The 21,861-nt window shown below is 27.3% G+C and overlaps 2 protein-coding genes and 1 long non-coding RNA gene across 10 annotated transcripts; 2 read left to right on the top strand and 1 right to left on the bottom strand.

The window, feature by feature from the left end:
- Positions 1–690: 690 nt before the first annotated feature.
- LOC145185193 (uncharacterized) lies at positions 691–12,190 on the top strand. Of its 4 annotated transcripts, XM_090097246.1 has the most exons (16): positions 691–1,027; positions 1,362–1,565; positions 1,873–1,969; positions 3,973–4,070; positions 4,799–4,935; positions 5,034–5,101; positions 6,390–6,509; positions 6,767–7,000; positions 7,153–7,353; positions 7,445–7,555; positions 7,912–8,061; positions 8,136–8,273; positions 9,356–9,472; positions 9,713–9,949; positions 10,029–11,873; positions 11,978–12,190. In XM_090097246.1, the coding sequence occupies exons 2-16, from the start codon at positions 1,387–1,389 to the stop codon at positions 12,044–12,046; spliced, it is 3,801 nt and encodes a 1,266-aa protein (XP_089953372.1). In that variant the 5' UTR covers positions 691–1,027; positions 1,362–1,386; the 3' UTR covers positions 12,047–12,190. The 4 variants fall into 4 exon arrangements, with proteins under 4 accessions (XP_089953372.1, XP_089953374.1, XP_089953375.1 ...); XM_090097248.1 differs by lacking the exon at positions 691–1,027 and having other exon boundaries at positions 1,336–1,565; XM_090097249.1 differs by lacking the exons at positions 691–1,027; positions 1,362–1,565; positions 1,873–1,969 and adding an exon at positions 2,398–3,430.
- Positions 12,191–13,543: 1,353 nt separating this feature from the next.
- Positions 13,544–21,176, bottom strand: LOC145186014 (uncharacterized). 5 transcript variants are annotated; one of them, XM_090097353.1, is made up of 9 exons: positions 20,845–21,176; positions 19,612–19,734; positions 19,279–19,320; positions 18,745–18,841; positions 18,542–18,605; positions 18,228–18,302; positions 17,773–17,857; positions 17,596–17,681; positions 13,544–14,089 (listed from the first exon to the last, which is right to left on the bottom strand). In XM_090097353.1, exons 1-9 carry the CDS (start codon positions 20,882–20,884, stop codon positions 14,081–14,083), a joined length of 621 nt encoding a protein of 206 aa, XP_089953479.1. In that variant the 5' UTR covers positions 20,885–21,176; the 3' UTR covers positions 13,544–14,080. The 5 variants fall into 5 exon arrangements, with proteins under 5 accessions (XP_089953479.1, XP_089953477.1, XP_089953476.1 ...); XM_090097351.1 differs by lacking the exon at positions 13,544–14,089 and adding an exon at positions 14,896–15,052; XM_090097350.1 differs by lacking the exon at positions 13,544–14,089 and having other exon boundaries at positions 17,310–17,681.
- Positions 14,994–17,934, top strand: LOC149884026 (uncharacterized). The gene is made up of 2 exons (XR_016455491.1): positions 14,994–16,623; positions 16,701–17,934. It is a non-coding gene; the product is annotated as an uncharacterized LOC149884026 (long non-coding RNA).
- Positions 21,177–21,861: the final 685 nt, after the last annotated feature.

Genomic DNA, 21,861 nt, shown 5'->3' with positions numbered 1-21,861 from the left:
ATATCTTGTCCTCGTAACTAAGCTGGCTCAATTCGCACGAATAGTACCTAATATGCTTGTTCTCCTGTTAAATTTTTAAATTAAATTTGTCCTCGTAACTAAGCTGGCTCAATTCGCACGAATAGTACCTAATATGCTTGTTCTCCTGTTAAATTTTTAAATTAAATTTGTCCTCGTAACTAAGCTGGCTCAATTCGCACGAATAGTACCTAATATGCTTGTTCTCCTGTTAAATTTTTAAATTAAATTTGTCCTCGTAACTAAGCTGGCTCAATTCGCACGAATAGTACCTAATATGCTTGTTCTCATGTTAAATTTTTAAATTAAATTTGTCCTCGTAACTAAGCTGGCTCAATTCGCACGAATAGTACCTAATATGCCTGTTCTCATTTTAAATTTGTACTCAAGCTCCTTATTTACTTAAAAATTCTAATTTTATGTCGCGAGTGTAATTTTATGTATTTTTTTCTAATTTTATGTATTTTTTTCTTAAAGACAATAAATAAAGTTAATTAGTAAGTGGGATTTAAAAAAAAAAATCTTTCTTTTTGTAAGTAAAGGAATAAAATATGTAACTCACATTGAATTAAATTATATTTAAAGCCGTTACGGGTCGTTGACTGTAACACAAATATGATAACATTGATATAAACGGCCGAGATATAAAAATGTCCCGTTTTCCGATTCCTGTGTTGATTTAATTCGCAGTTATGGAAATAATTACTGGTGCTAATACTCTATTTTAAAAAAAATCATAAAACGCTAGATATTTTTTACATAAAGTTACTATTATTTTTCAAGTTTACAATTACTTTTAATTATTTATCAACAAATCGTGATGACCTGCAACTTAGTGATCAATCCTTTTTGAGTTCCGAACTTATCTAATCAACAAAATATAATAATGTATGAGCGTATAACTCTTAAAGCAAACTAAATATTTGTATTATGATATGATGTAAGAGTTGACTATGATTTTGTATGAAATGTTGCTTCTCTAATTAATTCATTTATTCAGAGTTCATAGGTATGTATTCATTTATCATAACTTTACAGGCTCTTTTGATGAAAAAATCCTATTTTTAACCTGAAAACATGTCACGTTTGAACCTTATTTTAAAACCCCTTACACACACTTTAACTAATATCTTTTAATGATAAATTAGTAATATTAATCAAATCTTCCACAAAGTGTTAGTATATATAGTATGTATATAGTAATGCATTAACATTCATTACTATATATACTATACTACATATACTATATTTACTATATGTATGTGCTACTTTGTTTAAATATTAGGTATTTGTATGGGTTGTAGGAATAGCTTGTTTGAATTCTGTAATATTTTTTGTTTTAGAAATTTCTTAACATGACATGATACAATGACTGAGTCTTTACTGTTTGATAACAATTTTTCAATTAATAAGCATTTTGAACCCACTGCAGTTGAAAACAATGATGAAATTCTGCAATCTGAGTTTTCTTTTCAACACTTAGACTCCTCACACCTGCAAGGATTAGATTCAGGCACTGAGGATGATTCAGAGATATTATATCATATGTGAGTTTATTTAACTTCTGCACATGCAAATCTATTAATTTTTTAACCCATTTTAGCTTTAAGTTTTTATCTTAGCTAATACATATACACTACATTCATAGATACATACATACATACATACATACATACATACATACATACATACATACATACATACATACATACATACATACATACATACATACATACATACATACATACATATATATGCATATTTGTTAAAGTTTTTTATTTTAAACTTTTTGCAGATATTTTAAAAAAGTGTCAAGAGTATTCATCATGTTATTTACTAGAACTTTAATTTTAGTGACAACAAATATAAGACATATAATTCTGCAAAAAGATTTTTTAACAGTTATGCATCAAAGAAACGAGTCAAATCTAAGAGATCATACCCAGATGAGGTATGTTTATTTCTTAAATTTTTTAAAATTATATTTTAATGTATAAATTAGGCTTTTTATATAATTTATATTAAACATAAGTAAGTCACTATTACCTTTAATGGCTTCTTTTGACTTCTATATGATAGCAATATTCATGATGATGCTTAGTAATTAAATGCTCAATTAAAAATATTTCATTTGTCATGTTTGAAAAATTTGTTTCACATTATTAGACATTAGATAAAAGGTTAATTGTTAGGTTTTTAAAATGTTTGAATTTTATGGTTGGGATGTATTCTTTTGTATTAATTTATAGATAATTTTAATTATATCTAGTTATTTATACAGCTTCTTTTTATTTATTTATTTTTTTTCTTCATCAGTGAAAGGTTTCAAATTTAGTTTGTTGTTTTTTAATTAAATTTTTTTGTTTTTTAGTTTTTTTCTTTTCTTTTTTTTTTTTAACTCAGTTTTCTTTTCTGTCTCAGAGGCCTTTAAATTAAGGAAACAGGGTTATAAATAATTTATGTCATTTTTATAATACCCATGAATAATTAATTATTTAAAGCCTTTAATATGCAACACTGATTCTCATTTCACATTTACTCTGATGAAACTTAGTCTGATATTTTCTGTTAAAGGATTTTAAAATATGAAGAAACTTGTTATGCTGTAGCTACTTCATTCTAAGTATTGTCATTTTAGTTTAAAACTTTTCTGTCTATACAAGAGTATTATTTTGGAGGATTTGTTATTTTCTCAATAAAGTCGGCCTACATGAAACTCTTTAAGTAATCGTTATAATTGATTATTTTAAAGCTTGTATTGTTTCACATGATAAGAGCTTTGTTGAATATAAAAAAACACAGTTTTGTGATGTAAAATTTTATAGTAAAATATGTTGTTTTTTTTTAACATATCACTTAAAAAATAGTATAGTGAGTTGGTAGAGTAATATTGATTTTCATATTTATTTACATGTAAGTTGGTTTACAAAAAAAAAACTTTGGCAATCATCTATTAATAATCTATTACAATTATCTATGAGGAGAAATTTTTGTATACAAATGTAAAGCAATAAACCAACTAAATTGATGAGTACAAGAAGGAGGAAATTTTAAAGTGAACATTGATAAGAATTAGATTAGAAAATAGATTTTTAAAAAGTTTTACAAACAATTTTTGAAAGGTTTATTTGCATATTTAAAAAATTTATATGATTCAAATGATTAAAATATATTTTTTTCTAATCCAAACAAGGTTTTAATTGTAAAAAAGTTTGATCTACAATGCACAGCTCTCGATATGCTGTTCCTGCATTTCAATTATTAAATTATTGCTTAATGTAACAAGAAAGCTGAAAGTTTTATTGAAAATCAGAGTATTAGTAAGCATGTTCTTGGTGAAACAGCTATGACAAGGTCATTGATGCGAGGCCAAGTAATGGCTTCTTCTTTTATGCATATCAGCAGCAATGATGTAAGAGGGTTTTTTTTTATAGTTAAAAAGAAATATGTATTAAAAATATACTTTTGGCTATGGAATATTTAATGAAAAATATTTGAGTTTTTTTGTTTGTTAATAGATTTACAGCTGTGATTTCCGTTTTTATTCTCAATTTATTTCAAACTCTAGTTGTTTTCATAGCTAAAGTTTTTATTAACACTAACACTTCTAAATGACAACTTTAACAATTAGATATTATTAAAGGTCTATACATACATACATACATACATACATACATACATACATACATACATACATACATACATACATACATACATACATACATACATACATACATACATACATACAGTTTGGTGAATAAAGGTTATGAACTCAATAAAATAAGAATTCTGAAGGAATTTAATGACTTTTATAATGAACAGACCTGCAAATAAGCAACCTCTAGAAACACTCTTTTTTTACTTTATGCATTAGAATATATTTTATATATTAAAGCTAATAAATCATGTAATTTGTCATATATATTGTATATGTGTCATGGGTTTTGCTTATAGATGACTTCTAAGGATTTCTTCACATTACAGTTTTACAATGATTCAGATTCTAAAGTTGATGCTGAAAAGGTCCCTGTGTGCAAGGGAAAATCACTCAAGTAATTTTTTTAATTTTTAAAAACACAATTGGTGCTAATTGAAATTTTTTTATTTTTTTTTTGAAAAAATAAGTATGTCTTAGTAAATCCTCTTTGTAACAACTTTTTACTTTTCACTTTTTAAATTGATTGCTTTTTTTTTTAATTAAATTGATTGCACATTTTTTCTAACTCTTTTTGAGATCTGATTCATTCTGTATTAGTATATTTTATTTATAGCATAAATACTTATTTTTCATAAATAAAATATACCTGAAAATGTAAAATCTAAAAGTATCCTCTTTGAAAAAGAAAAGCCAAAGTAATTAAAATGTTTTAAGATTGGTAGTAAATAGTTTTTTTTCAGATCAAAAAATGGAATAACTTATGAATGTTTTCTTTCATGATAATATTTGCAAGATCATTTTGTGAAATTATTCATGGCAAATAGATAAATAGCAATTCAACTTAGTTTGTGTGTAACTTTATTTTTAATTTCTATTAGATTTTAAAGCAATATTTTAAAGAGATTCATTATGCAAAAATGTATTTTGGTAAAATGTTTTTTTCAAGATAAAAGTTTGCTATCTATAAAAAAAAGTCTTTTAATTTAAATTTAAATTTAATTAAAAATTAATTAAAATTAAATTTAAATTTAAAGTTTCTGAATAACATTTTATTTTATTAAAATTCAACTGAAAAGTTTTTTTTTATGATAAAATATCTTTTAATTAACACTTTTTTAAAAGGGAATCCATTGAAATATTTCTTACGAAAAGAGATCTTAGCTTTAACACTCACTCGGTTTTTCTTGAATCATCAAAGACTCCCCTCCCTCTTGCTTTTGATACATTTCCTCTTGGTGGAAATGTGCTTCATGTAAAGGGTATGTAACAAGTTATGGCTGATCAAATAGTTTGATGTTCTCATGATTAAATCAAATCTTTATTGCATTTTAATTTTTTATAAATTTCTAAATTGCAGCCAATCAAGAAATGCAAATAGACGAAAGAATTATCATGCTGATGAAGGGATCAGAAGACAAGTTACCAGTGAATTATTTTATTTAAATATTTCTTCTAAACTTTTTCTAGAAAAAGATGTGTGGTATATAATGCACACATTTTGCATCACACATAAATTATTTTTGTGGTTTATGGTAATTAGAGAAATGTTTTTATGATTGCTATTTTTATTTGATTACTATTATTTGCTTTTATTTAATTATTTACATATGGTTGTAATAGCTGTTTAAAACTATGACTTGTCTTAAAACTATGACTTGTCTTAGGTCCCAATTTTAAACCCACTTTTAAATTGTAGAATTTTTTAAAATGAAACATGCTTCAAATGTTAAGCTGTTTAAACAATAATGCTTTAAATTTATAAACTGTGAGTTCTTTTAGAAATTGATTCATGTTTTAAACTTTGTATAAATCTTATACAAACTTTAAAATATGATGCAGTATATTAAATTATCTTCAATTAAAATAATCTCTTATTTACTTATAACAATTTCTTATTAACTTCATTAGAGACGCAAGGTATTATTTTGAAATGTAAGTTTTGAAGTTAAAATTACAAAAGAAAGAAGCACATATTAATAGAATCCTACATTTAAATGAAAATCATAGCCAATTATTTTCTAAAGACTTTATACCTCAATGTATGATGAAGGTAGGTTAATTTTGGAATTATTATTCTGAAAACTTCCTTATCCACAGCCAAATATTTTTACAAACTATGTGTAAAAGACTCTTTCATTAGATAAAATCTATTAACATGGTGTTAAAAGATAATAACTATCAATATTTACAGCTATAACCATTATAAAAGCAGTCATCAACATGTTTCTCAGTTGATATGAGAAACATAATAATTAGTATTAGCAAAAAATATTTTTGACATTAAAGGCTCTTGTTAGTGCCAAAGATAATACCATAAATGGGCCAGCAACAGTTGTGATCAGAAGTTATTTGGTACTTAATGTTTGATCATAACTTCTAATCAAACAGAAGATCTTAATAGGCATCAAATTGTTAATGAGATTCTTCTGTGGCTTCAATAGCAAAAGTGATACTGTACTTAAGACAAGTTTGTAAAAGATGTTTCTTATTATTAGATGTTACACAAACTCTCTTTAAATTTTTTGTGGACAAGCAAATCAAATCTGGAAACCTTTGTAAATCATTAAACTTCTGTAATAACTTTGATAATAGAAGATCCACTTGATTAAGTTGACTTAAGTACCAGGTTATTACCTTTTTTGAATTTTAGTTTCATATGTATTTTTTTTTACATCTCTAGATGTAAAAAAAATTATTTATTTTACATCTCTAGATGGGACCTAGACAGAAAAAATCATCAGAAGGAGCTGATAATAGTGTGCATAACGGCAAGACATGCACCCCAATCAATGGAAAGTTGAATCGTAAAGCAGGCCTGTTTAACAGTCTAAAGGTTAGATTTGCTTTTTGTAATGTTTTTTGTTTGTTATCAAAATTTTTAAAAAAGGGTCATGGAAGTAATTTTTGGTTTTAAGTAATCATTAAAAAAATACATTCGAGTTGATTCTGTGTGATGATAACCTTCAGTAATCATTTTTGTTGATTCTGTAAGGTGATAATCTTCAGAAATCATTCTAGTTGTTTAAGTTTTTTTTTTAATTAATATATGTTCAACTGTGTGATGATTGATTTTTCATGGGATATATTTAGGACATGAGTCGCAACATTTCTGAAATGCTAGCTCAGCACACAATGGAGGATTTTGAAAATGGGGACAATAATGATTCAGAGTTTGACAATGAAATCATGCTAGAAGATTCATGGACTGATGTAATAACTGAAGTTCCTGAACTTTCCCAGGAATGTAAGATTCAACAGGAGGCAATATGGGAACTACTCATGACAGAGAGAAACTATATTCGTAAAATTCGTGTTATTATTAAGGTATATTAAACTTAGATAGCTAAGTATCATTCTTATCGCCATTATTTATTTAATTACACAAACTGTCACAAGATCTTAAATATATAAAGTTATAATATAATATAAATATAAAGATATAAGAATAACTCTTTATTTTTTTATTGTAATATTAGGTTTTTCAAAAGTATTTGATAAATTTGCAAGAAAGTGGTATTTTGACCGAAGTTGATTCAAATAAGTTATTTAGTAATATTTTGGAAGTGTATGAAGCAAATATGGAGTTCTGGACAAAACATCTCAATTCAGTGGTCAAAGAAGTTCGTAAAACCAAGCAAATAATTAGACCCTTGCAACTTCTAGATTCTTTTTCAAATGTAAATTTTTTATTATTTTCAATTTTGTGCAAATGCTTTAATTGAACTTTAAATAAAAATGTCTGTTATTCTTTTATTTTCACAATTTTAGTTTGAGGAACTTTTTAAACCCTACATTCGATATTGTTTGGAAGAAGCAAACTGTGTGAAATATTTGAAGCGTCTGAAAAGACGCAATGAGTTTTTTGTAGAATATCTCTTGGTAAGATTTGTTATGTTGCTAAGGTTATATCTATTTAAAAATTGCTTAAAAAATTGCTCAAACTTTCACTTAAATGGGGAATGAAAATAAAAAATTATTTAGCACTAAATGAACTTTGGGCTGTTGTTATCTTTTTCTCTGAAATTTTATACTTATAAGTTAATTTACTGATTTACTATAATTGGTATTCATCTTAATAGGTATTTTTATATTAAATTTAGGTATGATACTTACATTATCATACTTGAAAATATTTGTATCACTTCAAATTTAGCACTAATTGTTATGTCTCAAAGTTCTGTTAAGTTTACCATTAAGTAAATAGTATTCATTTTGTGAAAACTTCTCTTTTGCAGTGGTGTGAAGAAAATCATCAGTGCATGCGTTTAAAACTTGCTGACCTTCTAGTGAAGCCAATGCAGCGTATTACAAAATATAACCTTCTTTTAAAAGTTATTTTGAACAAAACTCATAATCAAGAAGAGTGTTCTGCTTTAGAGAGCATGGTAAAATTTTAAACTAAATATCTTTAAAACTTACAACTTTAGCAAACAATTTAGTTAGCATAAAACTTTTTTAGATAACTCAAGTTGAACAATTTGTGAGAAAAATTAACACAACTCTGCGTTTGCGCCATGAAGAACAAAAACTTAACACGGTTCTTGATAAATTAGAGCAATACTTACCCATTGAGTCAGCAACTGATGAAATTGAAAAGGTAATTGTTAATGCATTGTAAATGCTGATGTTATGTTAAAAATAATCAACCACTAATATGCAGAAGTTGCTCAACAAAAACAAAAATCAATTATCTAAAATGTTTATTATCATTCAATTCTATACATTATTTTTTATATTTGCTAAGTTATAGACATGAATTTTCTATAATATTTGCATAATACTAAATATCAATGCTTCAGGTATAAGTTTTTTTGTTCTTGTTTTTGGTCTAATATTTTATACAAAAACTCCTTTAGTCAAGGAGTTCAAATCCAAAGTGAATTGTCATTATGGGTGTGTTCATAGGACAAAAGATACCTTGAGTAATTGAAAACCAAGAGGTTTTGCTCTTTGTCACTAATTCACCTTCTAACATAACCAACCATTAGAATTGAGTATAAATGGTGAATGCATAAGATTTTTAGCAAAATCAGAAGGAAAAATAAATCTATTAGTAAATTTTTAGTGGGTAGACTGCTTTATAAAGAAGACAGAAGCCAATCAACTTGGATTGAAAAAACTAGTATCACTGAAACCATTTCATGGTAGCGCTGAGATCAACTCTAATCTATCAGCCTTATGTAACATGTTAGTTGTAGAAACTGTTGTATGTTATTTAAGATAGTGGGAGCTCAAGACTGGCTGTGACAAGAATTGGGAGCTCAAGACTGGCCATGACAAGAAATGGGAGAGGGAAAATAAGAGTTAGTTATATCCAATGTATGATGATAATAGTATTGATAATCAAATAGCTTTTTTTTTTAAATATGAATCAATTAATAAACATTTAGAAAAAGTTTGTAGTAATAGTATTTATAAAGATTTAATTGGAAGTGAAATTAAAGCTCAGTTAAAGATTTTACCAATGAATTAAATTAGAGTTAATATTTAATATGGCTTCTTTGTATGGGTTTGATGAAAAATATAAAAAGTAATATTGAATGTCATGTCCATGGATAAAACATATTAATAAACAAGGACATAAAATGTTGATTACCAAAAAGTTGATTACAATTTTTTAGGTTTTAGGAATTTTTTGAATATCAATAAATAACTGTAAGTAGCACATTTACTTTTTAGGCTCTTTTGGAATACTGTAATTTTGACTTGCGTGCTCGTATACCAGGCTTAGCTGTTCATGAAAAAAGGTTTCTTTTATTTGAAGGTCCAATGAAGATTGTTGAGAAACAAGGGAGGGTATGTATGTTAATGCTGACAGGGCTTGAAAAAGTGTCTGACCACCAATCAAATGTTGAATATTTTAAAATTTTATCTTACTACGTTAGTGTCATACATTAATATCAATATTAAGATAATATTTTAATATTGTGACTGTATTTGATTTTTGATGAGATGTTTTTTAGGGCTCTATACTGGGGAATCTTTAAATTATATTTTGAATTCTTGGCATGCTTTAGATGTTGAGTTGAATTTTAGACTGATGTTCATGCCTTCCTTTTCACTGATGTACTTATTATGACAAAACCAAAAAGAGGAGAAAAGTTTCGTATTGTGCGACAACCATATTGCTTAAGCAAAGTTGTTTTACATAATCTTGCTGGCTCCATACTATTTATATATTTAAATGAATATGGTGTGATGGCTACTGCATTCACATTACTTTTGAATCCTAATGAACAAAGTAAATGGTTGCAAGCTATAGAAAAAGCAAAGGTACTTTACTTTCTTTAAAGAAATAATTTTGATGTTGTATAGGGCTATTAATCGCCTTTTTTTTTTATTTGGCATTTAGACACTGTATGATAAGGCACGTAAAGGAAACGGATCAACGTCAGAATTTTTTGATGATGATGTCACATTACCTACTTTAGCTGGTCATAGTCATTCGCCACAGATGTCACCTTTGCTGTTTACTCGAAAAATTTCTGATGCTGACAGCAACTTGCATGAAGTTTATAAGTTTACTAAGGAAGACATTTCATCTCATCATTTTACTGGAAAAAGTAATGAGGAAGTCCAAGAACACTCAGTTAAACGTTCTCTCTCAGATCCAAAGCCACGTGCACTTCAATGGGCGTATGGAAAGACCTTTGGAAATAAACCGAAAAATAGACCTGCCTCTTTTATTGGTAATCATGATCAAGTAACTGCCTCCTGGGGTTTAACGGAACGTGAGTTATCAGTCTCCTTACCTAGTAGTGTATTAAGTCGACGCTCATCTGGGATTGGTGATAGCTTTCGTAGCGTCAATTCTGATACTTGCGTTAGCTCACGTTATACTGGGATTCAAAGTTTCAACAATCCTTCTGAGATCTCAAACTCGGAGATAAAAAAACACTTAGAAACTTCTGATCATTTTGAAAATATTACCGCTTTAAATCAGTCACACTCTCTAAATGATGTTTCTGAACTCTCTCGCTCTACAGATAACGGTGCTAAATCATTCTTAGTAAACAACCGAGCTCATCAAAGGTTACAGTTTCCAAATTACTCATTTCATAGTGATGATAAAGAAGAATCATATCTTGACAGTAGCATAGATTCTGTAAAAGCCTTTGTTTTGAGCAGAGATGACGGCATCAATATAAATAATTCTACCGAAAATAGTGGGGTAGAAAAACCATTCGCTCTACAACCGATTTGTATCAATTGTAGCATGCACATAAAAACTACAGATTCAAGTACTCAATACGATGATTGTGTCTTAAAAGCCCCCGAGATACTTTTTTCTGAAACTGGTGTACAAACTGAATGCAATTATCGAAATGTTACTACTCAATGTGGTGACTTCATACATCTAAATTCTCGTTCAGGAGATAGTGACATTGATGTTCCAAGAATAAGTGACAGCTATTCTAAAGAGAAAGTAAATTTAATTAGCAATTTTAATAGTAGTACACCACTTCTAGATATGTTAGCCGCTCTCTCCCCGCATGATGATGACCAGATAAAAAAGCATAAAAGAGGAATACTTAAACATGCCTATTCTGAAGCCAATATTTCTCATGCGACAATAGATCACTCAGAGTATCTCATGCACAGCCGATCACACAGCGATGAGCGACATGTACTGTTAAAACGAAACAACAGTCCTCAAAGTAATGGGCCTGGTATGAGAGCACTACTTACACTCTCTGAATCGTTGGAATCTTCTTTGCAACTCAGTTGGGAAAAAGAGCCAGAACCAAAAATAACAACAAAAACAGTTGTAATGAAATCGAACAACAACAACGCGCAAATCTCGCCCTCTTCAAATGTTAAAGTATTTCAAGATCCTTCGCCTTATTCAGTCCCAAAAATTAATTCCTTAGATCAGTCATATAACCCGACAAATACAAAAGTTATAATGCGCAATAGGTCTGCGGGGAATCATGAAATTTCTGTGAGAAACACTTGGAATGAATTAGACTCTTTAGCTGCCTTGGAGCGCATAGAAACACTAAAGCATGGAGTTGATCATCGTCGATCTTCGTTCGATCATCATAGTAAACTTGATCCAAACTTATCTCAATCTCAAGCTAATATCCTCGATTCTTCTAAGAAAAAGAGCTTCAAAAAAGAGTTCTTTAAAAGATTTTCACTTTCTCATAAACAAGATCCTTCAAAAAAAAATTTCAAAGAAAAAATTCATAAAAAGGTTCGTATGCTTATTTTATGAATTTTTTTCCCTGTGAGTTATGATTTCTGCGATTACTTTCTTATTAACTTTTTTTTAACCCGAGCTCTCATTTTTTTAAATAGAAAGACAAGAAACAAGAAAAAGAAGATAGAAAACGAGAAAAAATCTTTAATAGTAAAGCATCCATGTAGAAGTCACAAAGATTTCTCTATGGATTTATAATTTTATGTATTATCCAGTAGCATAAATGGCAAGTATTTATTACAGCCAAACTTAAACGTCATAAATATTTTTAAAGTTTTAAAGTTGTCTCGATTAATCACGCCGATGAATCCACCTCCCTCGTTTTTTATTTCGTAGTAATAACTTATTCGAAACATTTTTTAAAATTGCAAATAATCATTGCATACATACATACATACATGCATGCATACATACATACATACATACATACATACATACATACATACATACATACATACATACATACATACATACATACATACATACATACATACATACATGCATACATACATACATGCATACATACATACATACATACATACATACATACATACATACATACATACATACATACATACATACATACATTAAATAAGATAACGGGTGCATCTGTTTTTGTGGATATGTTTATATGAAATTATTTATATAGTTTAAATGCGTAAAAATAAAGATGCGTCCCGTATGTATAAATAAACTTGATGATATTAAAAGCTACTAACTTCATATCCATTAGTCAGAAAAAAGTATTTTTCTAAAATTTTTTGTTTAAAAACGTATTGTCAAATTTTCTATGCGCTATATATTTCTGTATAGCAACTTAAATCCTTAGTTTTTTGATATTTATTTAAAATACGTTTTTTGCTTTTTATTAAAACAAAAAACTTTTTGTATTGTTTAAAAAAAGTGACCATAGTTACGCTGATTGTTTTCGTTTTGTTTTGAAATGAGGCAAAAAATTGTATTGAGGGATGCTTTTCATTACAAATATGTAATGAAATTCTTTACATTTTCCGTTTATGGCCCATGATTTTATGACGCCCCTGTCCCCCTATCCCCCCTCTTCCCTCCTTCCTTCATCTTCGTAGATTTTTATATTTTGTTTCCCTACTTTTGGCTTTGTTATATTCTATTACTGTTTTTAAAATTTAAATACTAGAATAACTTTTTTAACAAAACGTTTTTCTGTATTTAAAACAAATTGTCAGCTCTAGAACAAAAATAAAAAATTAAGAAATTTTAAGTAAATGTGGTTATCAAAATCATAAAAGTAACCAAATTTTTACGATTAGTCTAATGATGCTAATACACTCAAGAAATTTTCTCTTAAATTCTTGCAGGTATACAATATCTAGACTTTTTTTTTTTTTTTTATTACTATTTCCCTAATAGAGCCGAAGTTTCAGATAATTAGTATTTTTATACGAAAACTAAAGAAACGTTCTCATTTTTTCTATTAGGTTAAATCTGATCTTTTTTGTGTCGAAAAAAAGTGCGGAGAAAGATTTCAATGACTTTGATAGCAAAAGTAATATGTAAACAACTTTTAACAAATGTTTAATTTTTTTATTATCAAATTCAAGAAAATTAGTTTTCGTTTTTATAACGCATGATGAAAACATAGATCTGTGGAAAATACACCTCGACTTATACATCGGTTATAAAGCACTATTCTTTTCAGTTAAAAATATTAACTTATACATTTGTATATATGGTATGCACGTTAATAATTAAATAACAACAAAAAGGATATATATAATAAAAGTTATTGCTGTTATTATTTTAGAGATTGTCTATTGATGTTGCGACCAAGACAAAAACGGTGATTGCGACCAAGCTTTGCAATCACTGTTTTTGATTTTTATTTCAAAGCCCAGAATTTAGCTATTTTGGTCGACTGAAATTTTAAATGGGATTTTATAGACAAACTGTGATAAAATTAATAAGGGTTGATTACATAAAAATTCTCGGTGAAAAAAGGGACAATTTGATGAATGTGCAAAACTTTTTAATTCTGGTTCCAATAATATTTCAGAGCTTCTGAATATCTTAGATGCAGACCGTCACATGCCGCTCACTAAATCTCTTGGTGTCACTTTGTAAAAGGTTGCTTGCACCATAAAAGTTGTTGCCAACAAGTGCAACCATGTTCAGCAGCTTACCAAGACCAGCATCGAAAATGAAATAGTTCGATTAGCCTGACTTCAAGGTTCCTAAGCAAACCAAGATTGAACGTTTTTATAAAAAATTTCGTTTTTCATGTTTTCTGCATTTTTTTAAAAAGGACTTAAAAAAAAGATTAAGAACGTTAAATTTTATGCTCAGTGGAAGCAAAACCTTTCAAAATTTACTGGCTTCAGCTCGGAAATTGATCCGATAGTAATCTAATATAGATATGATAAGAATTATATATATATATATATACACACACACACACACACACACACACACACACACACACACACACACACACACACACACACACACACACACACAAATATATGCATATATATACACACACAAACGCACAAACACACGCGCGCGCGCATTTTGATTATATATTATAACTTTACCGCAATTGTAATGTAAATGTAATTTAGCTAAAAATTTATTTAATGAAAAAATTTTGTACAAGAAAGGCAATACTTTCTCTAAAATGCTTATGAAAAGAGAATAATTACCATTTAGTTAAATATCAAACAAATTATAAACAGGCTAAGTTAACACAAATGTGTAGAATAAAGTGATCAAATATATACATAGATCAAATATATTGACTAATTTTAATCATTTAAAAATAAATAAAACAATGGAACAGTTAAAATTGTAACAATATTTAACATTAGAAAAACTCGTAAATGATAGATTTCTAACAAAATACACAGAATATATATATGTACATACATACATACATACATACATACATACATACATACATACATACATACATACATACATACATACATACATACATACATACATACATACATACATATATATATATATATATATATATATATATATATATATATATATATCTGTGTGTGTGTATATATGTATAGATACATATATATAACACGTCATTAACTATAAAACAATGTTAACAAAGTGGAGCTCGATTGAAACTTCTGGTGCGTATGCAAAAGGATACAAAATTTTTACAGCGGTGCAATTTCCTAAAAAACCAACAGGTAAACAGAAAATTTAAACTTTTTAAAAAAATAAGACAGTTCTACAACAAAATTAACTCACAAGCTTTTAAAGCTGCTCTTATGTAATTTGTTCTGCTAATTTCTTAAGTCTGTCCCATTTTTCACCGTCGCTTTTTTTTTTTTTTTTTTTTTTTTTTGTTTGTCGAATCTTCTTTTATACATAAAATGAGTATTTTTCGCAAGCCGCTTCGTAAAACGTTGGACATTAAAATATGTTTTTGAAATCTCTTTACAAAATGAATCATATCTAAGCTTGTATCGGCAAAATTTATAGCCAAAATGCAGCAAAGAAAAGTGAAAAATAAAAAAAACAGAAATAATTTTTTTAGATAAAATCAAAAATAGAAGGATAATTAGAAATATAGAAATAGGATTATAGAATTGTAATTGATAAAAGCATAAATCTTTACTTCTTTTAAAAGGAAGTAAAAAAAAACTAGAAAATGGAGAATCTTATCAAACAAACGGCTTCCGAATATTGTGCAAATTTTCGATTAAGTTGAAAAGCATCGTAGTCATATGAAGTAGCCAATTATGTCAATAAAGCTTCATATGGGGCAGTTAATTTTTAGTTTCGAAAGCCGCTTCTGTCAAATATTAAATTCATCTTGAAAACTCATGGAATCTCTAAGTTCTTTCATGACTTGACCTAAAAAAATACCTGAACTTTTACTTTGATCATTTTTTTCTTCTGAATCTTGACCAATTTTTGAAGAAACTAGATATTTCATTGGTTTGTTAGCAAAATTAACAACGTCGTTTTTTGAGAAATAAGTAATTTTATTCTCATAGTGTTAACCTCACGATTGTTGACAAGAGAACTGACAAGAGAAACTAATAATTTATTTCTCCTTGCTCATTTTTTGAACAAAATAAACATAAATTCTTATTACCATTTGGATAAATGTGGCCATTATAATTGAAAATAACTTTCATGATTTGGGAATTTGTCAAAACACTCATGAGGCAGTCATATATTTAACTGCTACTTTGACTTTATTTTAATTTATGTGCCAAAAGTTCTTTTTTAGCCTGGAACAAATCTACATTGTAACAAAATTTAACGATTTCAAGCTAAATGTTGGTAGAGGCAATTTTTTATTGTACAATATCTTTTTTTTTTTTCAACCTCATAAATTAAGATGATCCAAAATGATCCTATATATAAAAAAATGATCAGAAACTGACCAGTTGCTTACTATGATAAAATTCCTGTTACCGGTTTCTAAAGTATAAGGATCCAAATGATGAGGACATAATCATTAAAATCCAAAAATCCAAATGATGAGGACATGATAACACAACGATTAAAAAATGCTAGGTGAAAAACTGTAGATAAGTAAAATGAGATATTTAAGAGAAATTCTTACAGTACACAAAATCAGGCCATTATATTGAGTTTACCAACAGCCCAGAACTGAATTGAAAAACTCCTGGTATGTGTTTAGCAAACAAGCTGCAAAAGAGGAACCTTGTTCAATTGATATGATTGAAAATAGCTTTAAAAATGTCCATTAAATGTAATTCAAAACTTAGTAGAGGCAATTTCAAAGCAAATTATATTATATAGAGGTTAATTATTTAAACAGTTATAATGTAATTCAAAACTTAGTAGAGGCAATTTCAAAGCAAATTATATTATATAGAGGTTAACAATTTAAACAGTTATAATGGAATTTTGCTAAAATATTTTGTAGTATTTAGAGCATACTATTAAAAAACATGGTTCAAAAGAATTGTCAGAGAAAAAAATGGGTGAGAATGTTGCTGAGAATCATAGACGGTTTATTAACAATTTAAAACAAAATTTGAACTATGGAATCTTTGACTGAAAGTTTTATTTAATGATTTTATGCCTTTATTTGTATACAAGTCCCATTAGAATTTAGCTGATACAAGTCATAATGTGGAGGAAAGATTTTATTAGAAAAAGAAAATGACAAAGGAAGGTTACTAGGAATGCTAAGATAAACATAAAGGGTAAATTTTGTTGGTGCTTAAAAATACTATCAACCTTTTTTACTGTAGAAAATCAAACAAAAGATTTTGATAAAGAGAAGATTTTTTCATAGAAATATTTAGGCTTTTGTGAAATCATTTACCAATGTACCACATTTAATATCATTAACACATTGTTAATAATAAATATTATCAATATTTGTTTTTTGTAGTCATAAATCAGGTTCAGATTTTGTAATTTCATCTCATTGAAAAAACACTTTTTGTCTTATAGTTGACTGTGATAGTGAAAAACAGGCCTTATTTTGCTATTCAGCAGCTCATAAATTTTATATAGATTTAAACACTTCATAGGACTTTTTATTCTGTCGAACTGCACGACTGCTCAACATGAGATATCTTAAAACAACATTCACTCATACTGTTTTAATTTCTTTCATACCCAACAGTAGTGAAATCCAGCCAATACAAACAAGCTTTTTTTGATTGAGAAAAAGAGATTTGATTAAAGTTATCTATAATCAATTTTTAATTTCAAAACTTTTTACCTGAGAAATAATTTCCTTTAATTCTTTATAAGCCTTTTCTAAATCATCATTTACAATGATGAAATGATAAGAACCAGCCTCAGCAGCTGAAGACAAAAAAAAAAAAATTTGTGCATGTAGGTCAGTATACCCATTAACATAAAAAGCAGACAACAAAATTTTACTATTACACAATACCATAATCTAACTCTGATTTAGCGGAAGCAAGTCTTCTCTGGATTGCTTCTTCTATTTCAGTACCACGATTTCGAAGCCTTTTTTCCTGATTTTGTTAAAAAATACCAGCTACTTTTTTATTTTATGACATTTATGAAACATCAACAACAACAACAACAAAAATAATCTTTGTAGATAAAGAAAATAGAAAAATGATTTTTTTAAAAAAGAAAATAGAAAATTGATTTGTTTTTATTTGTATTTAAAGATTTTTAACATAACAACGCTTAATTAGAAAACATCTCTTGTCATTTAGATATTAATGCCGTTATAGTATTTTTATAATTAAGACTATGCAATTACATCAACTGCATAATTACCTAGATGGATCAACTACTGGGAGCTTTCATTGTTATAAATAAGGAACATAAAAACTTTATAAACTTAAAAAGTTGATTTTTCCAGAAAAATCTTACCAGCTCTTCTAGGCTAGGTGGCTTTATAAATATAAGCACACAGTTAAGATCAGTTTTTTTGATACTTTTAACACCCTAAAATAAAAACCTAAAATCATGAATAGACATTTTTAAGACTAGTTATTTTTAAGACTCAACAAATTTCAAGCATCCTTAATTATCTGTGTAAATATTTATCTTGTTAATGAGAATAAGATTTTAAAAAACTTTAACCACTTTTGTATTTTTCTTACTGACAATATTTTTTATGAGAATGGATTTAGATGAAACAAATTCATTTTACATTGAGAGATTTTTTTAAACACTTCACTAACCTGAGAGTCAATATCCAGAATGCAAATTTTTCCAGTTTCTAAAACATCTTGCACAGCCTTTTTGCTAAAAGAATACATAAAACATTCCAATTTTTAAAAAATCACATTAATAAAAATTTTATTGTTTGAAATAGTGTCCTCAAAAATAAATTTAACAACTATTCTTCATTTTGCAGAAGAATATTTTTAGAATAGCTAGAGACCTTGTTCCATATTTATTCCCACTAAATGTTGCACTTTCAACAAATTCACCATCTTCAATCTTTTTGTTTAGGGCTTCTAAGGTTGTGAAGTGATAGTCTAAAGAATATTAGGATTTTGAGATTTTAACTGCAAATGCATATTTAAAAAATAAGTGAGAATAATTAAAATATACTAATTTACAAATGCTTTGACATAACAAATGACAGAAGAGAAAGAAGCATTTTAAAAAATCATGTTATGGACAAAGGTGTTCTTTTAAACAATCTGAAAAAATCTAAAAATGTTTTTTGCTTAAAGATATATTTGCTGACAATATCAAAACATAAGGTAGTTTTGATCATGACAATTGCAGATAGAGAAGTAACATAATGATAACAAGTCTTTTTCCAAGAAAAAAAAACAAACTGTTTTCTGTTATATAAAGAAGGCTAATTTTCATCACTTCTGTACCTTTTGCCTGCAAATATCTGTTTTTTTTACACAAGATACTCCTAAAAACATTTTAATAATGAAAAAAACACCATCTTTAATACCTTTTCCATCAACTTCACCAGGACGAGGAGCTCTGGTAGTATCTAAATAGATGTAAAGTCTTGATGTTTACCAACAGAGTAAGTTACAAATATAAACTACATTTTACTTTAAATGAACTTTAGTCTGAATTTAAGCAGAAAATATGAGAAATTTAAGTAAAAAACATGAGAAATTGAAATCTTGAAATAAAACTCTTATTGTAGAATAAATTTTTTATCATTTAATTTTTTTTATTGTTAAATTAAATTACAATTATAACCTGTCAAATTTTATAAGAACTATTTAAAACCTAAGAAACATATTAAGATATATTAGATAAAATATTAACTTACGAGACACGCTAAATCCAAACTTGGATGGAAATTCAGTGGTCAACTTCTTTATAAGGGTAGATTTACCACAACCACTAGGTCCTGATAACACAATTGGCTGTAACTTTTGCGTCATTTTGCAAGCTAAGTGAATGATTAACATTATTTGTATACATATAAATCATATTACTGTGTTTTTTATTAACATTACACACTCATATACAAACATATATAAACATATATACAAACATATATATACACAAACATGTATGCACATGTGTATATACATGTGTGTGTAATAATACATATATGTGTAATAATACAATAATACATACTTGTGTGTAATATATATATATATTACACACAAGTATGTATTATTGTAATAATAATATTATCATCATCATCATCATCATCATCATCATCATCATCATCATCATCATCATCATCATCATCATCATCATCATCATCATCATCATCATCATCATCATCATCATCATCATCATCATCATCATCATCATCATCATCATCATCATCATCATCATCATCATCATCATCATCATCATCATCATCATCATCATCATCATCATCATCATCATCATCATCATCATCATCATCATCATCATCATCATCATCATCATCATCATCATCATCATCATCATCATCATCATCATCATCATCATCATCATCATCATCATCATCATCATCATCATCATCATCATCATCATCATCATCATCATCATCATCATCATCATCATCATCATCATCATCATCATCATCATCATCATCATCATCATCATCATCATCATCATTATTATTATTATTATTATTATTATTATTATTATTATTATTATTATTATTATTATTATCATCATTATTAAAAATAAGTATACCAGGTTTAAATATACTTCGAAGCATAATAATACTCAATTTATGAATTTTTTTTTTTTTTTTTTTTTCTTATCCTTTAATGGAATGATACTCTAATAACTAGATAGGATTCTACTTTTTGTTGCTTAATTATTTGGAAACGTAGCTAAGCTCAAATTAAACATTCGCGTAAAATTCATTAATAATTAATAAAGTTGAATTATTTCTTTAGTTAAAATACAATAATACTGTAGGAAACTTGAACAATAAAACCTAAAAACCTTTTAAAAAGGCGCATTAAATAGTAATCTTGCTTCAACATTCTCATTATTTCAATGGGAGATAATAGAAATCAATGTTATTTTAAAATGCAGCCAGTTAACATACCTGATTTAATTGACGCATCACCCGAACAAACCAATCCCATTTTAGCTTCTTTAAAATAAATCTAGCAGCAAACTGAAGTTATGACAGAAATAAAATGATAGAGATAAAATTTAAAAATTCAAATACAATTATGTACACTGTAGCCAAGACAACATTATAAATAAAGATATTCATGCTCAACAGAAAAACTCGTTCGTAAACGACAAATTAAATGAAAATCTATCGTAAATAATTTCGATTTTTTCACCACCCTAATGTTCACAATGGTGTTACAGATACTGATTATAGTGACTGTGTAAAGCAATATTTTTATAATTAGTCTGTATTTGGAACGTTTAACTTAAAGGATTATGAAGACATTGCATAAATTACAATCAATCATCTTTCGGTTTGTAATGTAAAAATGAAAACATTAAAAAGAACTTGAGTTTCAGATGATATAAACACTCGATCAGCATCAATATCGTGTTAATAAAAATGTTGCGAAACACAGGTTATTGCAAATAGTGATTTACCAACAGAACGCAATCACCAGAATATTATATATAAAGAATTTACAAAAGTAACATTAAAGACGAATAAATCACATAATAAAAATTGAGTTTCACAATTTATATCGTTACACTTAGGGTTAGGACTATTGTAATTGTAATTATAAAAATTAAATACAATTACACATTACAACGCAATAATATTGAATTGTAATATTACAGAAAAAATAAAAAAATTTTATTTTGGTATTCTATTGCTGAGATAAAAAACAATTACAATAAATATTGTATTGTTTTTTTTTCTAACAATACAATAAAATTCGAAAACTATTGTATTGTATTGTTTTAATGAAATAAAATTACAATAACTATTGTATTGTTTTGATTAAAACAATTACAATAGCTATTGTTGTGAATTACTTTACATTAAAGTAGAAAAGTAATATTATTATTTAAAAAAAAAAAGACTACTACAATAAATTGCAACAACAATGTCAAAAGTTATTTTTAAAACTTTTATCCAGAT

This window comes from Hydra viridissima, unplaced genomic scaffold (assembly GCF_058129835.1).
Source record: "Hydra viridissima isolate aposymbiotic clone 2 unplaced genomic scaffold, HvirCarnegie_v1 scaffold_9, whole genome shotgun sequence".
NCBI lineage: Eukaryota > Metazoa > Cnidaria > Hydrozoa > Anthoathecata > Hydridae > Hydra > Hydra viridissima.
The sequence above is the reverse complement of the archived record's forward strand: the minus strand, read 5'-3'. Positions and strand labels throughout refer to the sequence as shown.

Bases quoted from the DNA above. Each gene is read 5' to 3' on its own strand.
- LOC145185193 (XM_090097246.1), top strand. From the start codon at position 1,387: ATGACTGAGTCTTTACTGTTTGATAACAATTTTTCAATTAATAAGCAT. The intron at 4,936-5,033 runs GTATGTAACAAG...TCTAAATTGCAG, and splicing joins AAATGTGCTTCATGTAAAGG to CCAATCAAGAAATGCAAATA. The intron at 9,950-10,028 runs GTACTTTACTTT...TTTGGCATTTAG, and splicing joins AAGCTATAGAAAAAGCAAAG to ACACTGTATGATAAGGCACG.
- LOC145186014 (XM_090097350.1), bottom strand. From the start codon at position 20,884: ATGGGATTGGTTTGTTCGGGTGATGCGTCAATTAAATCAG. The intron at 18,842-19,278 runs GTATTAAAGATG...AATATTCTTTAG, and splicing joins TGGTGAAGTTGATGGAAAAG to ACTATCACTTCACAACCTTA. The intron at 18,303-18,541 runs GTTAGTGAAGTG...TTTTTATTTTAG, and splicing joins TTCTGGATATTGACTCTCAG to GGTGTTAAAAGTATCAAAAA.